Source organism: Pyrgilauda ruficollis, unplaced genomic scaffold (assembly GCF_017590135.1).
Source record: "Pyrgilauda ruficollis isolate IOZ18807 unplaced genomic scaffold, ASM1759013v1 scaffold169, whole genome shotgun sequence".
Taxonomy (NCBI): domain Eukaryota; kingdom Metazoa; phylum Chordata; class Aves; order Passeriformes; family Passeridae; genus Pyrgilauda; species Pyrgilauda ruficollis.
The window spans coordinates 272,399-278,405 of NW_024515764.1; the positions used below are offsets into that span (position 1 = coordinate 272,399).

Sequence of the window (6,007 nt, forward strand, 5' to 3'; positions counted from 1 at the left end):
CTACGCGCGGCGCGCAGCGGCCGCCGCGTGTCCTCCGCGGGCGAGCGCGGGGCTCATCAGGTTCTCGGTGATGTAGGCCACGAGCAGGCAGATGAAGACGAGCATCACGCAGATGGATCCCCCCACGGCCGTCATGGCCACGACGATGTCGCGCATGGCCGCGGGCTCCACGCGGAACTCCACGCACTGCGCGGGCGGCGCGGGGCGCGGCGGGGCGTAGCGCGGCTGCAAGCACAGGCGGTAGCGCACGCTGCCGTGCGCCTCGGCCAGCAGATAATCGCGACATGCGGCTCCCAGCTCCACGCTGTCGCAGGGGAAGCGCGTGTAGGTGCCGTCCCAGGAGCAGTTGAGCGCGAAGCCGCGCAGGGCGGCGGCGGGGCGCGGCGGCGGCGGCCCCCAGTGCCGCAGCCCCCACTGCAGCAGCACGCTGCCGTTCCGCAGCACGTTGGCCACCAGCGCACCGCCCGCGGAGCGGTGGGCGCGGCACCCCCGAGCCGCGCACTGGAAGCCGCGGGCCGGCGGGCGGAAGCACAGCCGCGCCCCCGCCGCTCCATCGCCGCCCACCTTGTAGGGGCACCACGGCTCGTCGGGGTCGGGGTCGGGCTCGGCGGCGCCCAGGCACAGCAGGGCGAGCAGAGGAGGCAGCAGGCTGGGCGTGCCGGGCATGCCGGCGGCCGCCGCCGCATGGAGCCGCGGAGAGAGCGCGGGGAGAGCGCGGGCAGAGCGCGGGCTCGGCAGCCGCCGCGGGGCCGCCGGTGGAGAGGCGGTGCCGCCGTTAACTCTCGCCGGGCTGCGGAGCACCCGCCCGCTGCGGCCGCTGGTGGCCGCACGGACGCGGCTCTCGGGGCTCGGCGCGGAGCGATGAGAGCCCGCGGGGGAGGGTACGGGGGGTGCTGAGACCCCGCAAGGACCGGCACAGGGGGATGATGAGACCCCGCAAGGACCGGCACAAAGGGATGATGAGATCCCTCAAGGACCGGCACTGGGGGATGATGAGATCCCGCAAGGACCGGCACAAAGGGATGATGAGATCCCGCAAGGACCGGCACAGGGGGATGATGAGATCCCTCAAGGACCGGCACAGGGGGATGATGAGACCCCGCAAGGACCGGCACAAAGGGATGATGAGATCCCTCAAGGACCGGCACTGGGGGATGATGAGATCCCGCAAGGACCGGCACAAAGGGATGATGAGATCCCGCAAGGACCGGCACAGGGGGATGATGAGATCCCTCAAGGACCGGCACAGGGGGATGATGAGACCCCGCAAGGACCGGCACAAAGGGATGATGAGATCCCTCAAGGACCGGCACAAAGGGATGATGAGACCCCACAGGGGTGGGCATGGGGGGTACTGACGTCCCGCGTGGGGGGGGGATGCTCAGACCCCACAAAGGTCGGTACAGGGATGCTGAGACCCCTTAAAGGTCATCACAGGGATGCTCAGACCCAAGGGTTGGTACAGGGATGCTCAGACCCTCCTCAAGGGTCGGTACAGGGGTGCTCAGACCCCACAAGGGTTGGCACAAGGATGCTCAGACCCCACAGGGGCTGGCATAGGGATGCTCAGACCCCACAAGGGTCGGTACAGGGATTCTCAGACCCCACAGGGGTTGGCATAGGGATGCTCAGACCCCACAAGGGTGGGTACAGGGATTCTCAGACCCCACAAGGGTCAGCACAGGGATGTGCAGCCCCCGCCAAGGGTGGGTACAGGGATGCTCAGACCCCACAAGGGTCGGCACAGGGATGCTCAGACCCCACAGGGGTCAGCACAGGGGATGTGCAGCCCCCGCCGTGCCTCCCCCAGGCTCTGCTGTGCCCACCGGGGTCACATCCCCCAGGATTTGGGGGGCTGCTCTGTCCTGTCTTGGTCGAGTTGCAGATTTCATCCCACACCAAACAATGATATTTTTAAAAACTTGTCCGTGTTTTGATCTGGTTTTACATAGGATCCTATTTTAATTTTTATAGCAGAACATAAGCATTTATCTGTATTTAACCTGTAAAAACCTTGGTTAAAACCCCCCCAAAATGTACCTGGGAATGGCCAGGAGCTGCCTCTGTCCCCAGGGGCTGACTGGGGAAGGTGACACAGCTCCCCTTCAGCTGATGCAAACCTTGTTCAAAGAAACGGAGATCACACGGATTTAATTTAATTTTATTGTATTTTTAACACGGTGATAACCGCACACCCAGGCTGATTCAGCCTCTTGGCTTTGAGAATTTAAATAAACTCGGTGAGGATGTAAGAAAGACACGAGACCCTCCCAGGAGGTCAGCGGAGAGCAGGGATAACTCCGGGTCTTAGTGCACACCCTGAGACAGAAGGAAGGAGGAGATTCCTCTTCCTGCCTCGCCCCAAATTCCTCTTCTTGCCTTCCCCCAAATTCCTCTTCATTTCCTCCCCCTGCAGCCCTGCACTCAGCCCTGGGGCTGGAGCCAGCAGTTGATTTTGCAGCACAGGAGGAGACAGCAGTGCTCCATCCCAGCTTTACACCGTAATTAATGTTCTCTGAACGACCTTGAGAGAGGTACACGAGAGTATTGACTTGTCCAAATGGGGAAAGAAAAGAGCTCTAATGAAACTATAATAAAAATACAGGATTAAACGGTGTGTGGAGGTTGTTCGAGCTGTTAAATTGGTAAAAGTTGCTTTAAGTCCTTTTCTGAGTGACAGGAGAAAAAAAGCAACATTTCTTTTTGGTTTTGATCAGGTTTTACATAAAGATGTGTTCCGGATTTTATAGCAAAACATAAGCATTTGTGTATATTTAACTTGTAAAATAGAATAATTAACATATTATTTTGTTAAAACCCTCAGAAGTGTGCCTGAACACATTGCTGTAGTTCTTCACTGTGTTACCTATTTAGAAACATGTTGCAGTTTCCTATGTCTATTTTCTTTAAAAACAACATTTGAATTATGTAACTTGAAAATACAACAAAAATAAAATCCTCAGGCTTATTTTTATTTCATAGCCTGAACAAAACCAAACCCAAATCATACCCAGAAGGTGATGCTTGCATGTACACAAAGTGCAATTTGCAGCAGTGTGGAATTTGTTTAAATAATTTTGCTTTCTGATGCATTGAGCATGAATGGTCTAACATCAGGACACCTTTTCCTGTTGGAAAGAAAATTGGATTTTTCCATTTACACTGCATTTTTCAAGTGTATGTTTCCTGAGGAAATCTTTAATTTACCAATATCAAGTATTGCAAGTTATTTCCACATCTAATTTTTCACCAGATTGAATGGGGGTGTCTGCTAGCCTATGGAAAGTTGCCAGGAATCTCTTTTGATACCAAGAGGGATCAATAAAAATATAGGATCAGCATAGAAAAGGATGCTGAAGGTGCAGTTATGGCTTGGAAAACACTCAGATATTGGAGCAGGAAGAGGTGCTGTGCTGCTGAAGGCACTTGGCAAATTTACATGTGGAATTCCAGCCAGGATGCAAAAACTGGAGCTCTGACAGCCCTTCCTGAGAAATGTGAGCGTGTTCAGCCAGTGGCTGGAGCCAAACCAAGCAAGTTTTTCCTCCTTCAAACCTTGTGCCCTTCTCCTGACAGAGATGATTGCTCCCAGAGCTGTCCAGGGAGGAGATCTGGCACCAACCTCTGTGGCTGCTTGTGATGGACAACTTGTGATGGAAAACTTGGGATGGACAACTTGTGATGGACAATTTGGGATGGACAGCTTGAGATGGACAATTTGTGATGGAAAACTTGTGATGGACACCTTGTGATGGAAAACTTGGGATGGACAACTTGTGATGGACAACTTGTGATGGACAATTTGTGATGGAAAACTTGGGATGGACAACTTGTGATGAACAACTTTAGATGGACAACTTTTGATGGACAATTTGTGATGAAAAACTTGTGATGAAAAATTTGTGATGGACAGCTTGAGATGGACAACTTGTGATGGACAACTTGTGATGGACAACTAGGGATGGACAACTTGTGGTGGACAACTTGAGATGAGCAACTTGTGATGGAAAACTCGTGATGGAAAACTTGTGATGGAAAACTTGTGATGGAAAACTCGTGATGGAAAACTTGGGATGGACAACTTGTGATGAACAACTTTAGATGGACAACTTTTGATGGACAATTTGTGATGGACAGCTCACCCTGAGTTCTGCTGGGAGATCCAAGGGTCTGGAGTGTGATGCAGGGAGGGAAAATGGTTGGCACAGCAGTGAAGGCCCTGAACCCATCAAAAAAAAAGATAATACTACAGGTTAACTACACCTTCTGCACTTTTTTTGGCCTTGCACTGTGGCTGAGCACAAACCCAATTATTTAAGGCAGAGCCAAGCAGACCCCCGTGCTTTGGCTTGGTCAGCCTGGCTGTGCTGGCTCCCTGTGAATCCTTTATCTCACTGTTTGCTCTCCTATCAATCCATCTGTTTCCTGAGACCTTGTTCTGTGCAGTAAAACCCAGCCTGGGCATTTTTTTGTTATGGCATTGCTTCAGCATTCTGCTGCTCAGGCCAAACCCTGTGATCTGTCTGAGCTGTGAAGCCCAGCAGCATCCCAGATTGCTTTACAGCCTCCAGCCAGACCCAGCACCACAGGGGTTTTTTGGCTTTTCTGCTTCTCCTCCACTGCCTTTATTGCCTTTCCTCAAGGAAACAGTGAAGGAGTATCAAAACTCGCTGTGGGCCAGGCAATGAAGCACTGCCAACCCACAGCTCACAATTTATGCAACACTCTGCTAATTTTAGTCTCAGATGTGGCCAGGGCAGACAGTCCCCAGGGCAGAGATGTTTGCTCTCAGCTGAGGGCAGCACATGACATATGGTTCCTAAAGCATCCTCCCAGCTGGGAGCTTTGCATTCAGTTGAGTTGCTGCAGTTCCCTCCAAGTCATAACTTTGAGGATTACTCACCCTGGACATGCAAACACAGAGAATCTGCCTCCTAATTTAGATTATCCTGCAGCCTGAATCCCTGAGCAGCCTCAGCCCCACTGGGCTTCTATTTCCAGTGCTTGATTCACTCCCAGTCAGGGCTGAAGTGCCAGGGAGGGAGAGCTGAGCTGAACACAGCTGGGGTGAGAATTTTAAACTTCCTGTGCTGAAAGGCTCTGACCCCCAAGAGAACACTGCATTGACCTGAGACTGTGAAGAATCTTCCAAAATTGATTGATAGCACTGGGATTGTGGGTGTGGGGTTGGTCAGAAGTGTGTAACATCACAGGCTGCAAAACTGAGAGTTTGGGGTTTTAGAATATAGAAATAAACATGAAGCAAGATGGAGGTTTCAGGACAGAGATACGTTGTGTTTCTTTACCTTCTTCTTCCTTCTTCTCCATGGGTTTGGGTGGTTTTGTGTAATTGGATAAAAACTCCACATTGCGGGCATGGATGGTTGGTTATTGGGTTAAAAGTAAAAATAATTTAGGTGGCATTTCTTAATTGGATAGTTTAGCCTTAAAAGACCTTGTAACAATAAATCATTGGCCATTTTGTGCCAGAAATACTGCAGAGCTCACTGCTGTGAGACTGTAACATTGATAAAAGAAACAATAAACACACGAATCTGAGGGTGAACCATCACCCTCAATCCCAGAAGGCAGAAAAGGAAGCACAGAACCCAAGTGGGGCAGCTTGGGCACGGAGCTGTGGCACTGGGGCCGTGCTGGGGGGCCAGGGGGGCTGCTCTGACCTGGGCCAGGGGGGCTGCTCTGCTCAGGGTGCTCTGCAAAAGGAACTGCAGCCTCAGCTGCTCTGCTGTGAGCGAGCTATTCATAGAGGAGCTGCACGACACAGGGCTGGCAGAGCACCAAGGCAGCTTCAACCATCTCAGGGCATTTTGGGTACCTTAAACCCCACGAGGGTTCTGTAGTGAGCTCCTCGCTGGGCTCCATGAGCAGCTCTGGCACTTGGCTAGAAGATAATTTCCTAAAATTGTCCCTTTCTTTATTCTGCTCTATTCTATGCCAGAGTTGGACTTGCACAGCTGATTGTACTGGTAAGAAACACAAACAGAAT

The 6,007-nt window shown here is 52.3% G+C and overlaps 1 protein-coding gene across 1 annotated transcript; it reads right to left on the bottom strand.

The window, feature by feature from the left end:
• On the bottom strand, nucleotides 1–666 carry FNDC10 (fibronectin type III domain containing 10). The gene has a single exon (XM_041463679.1). It carries the CDS (start codon nucleotides 664–666, stop codon nucleotides 1–3), a length of 666 nt encoding a protein of 221 aa, XP_041319613.1.
• Nucleotides 667–6,007: the final 5,341 nt, after the last annotated feature.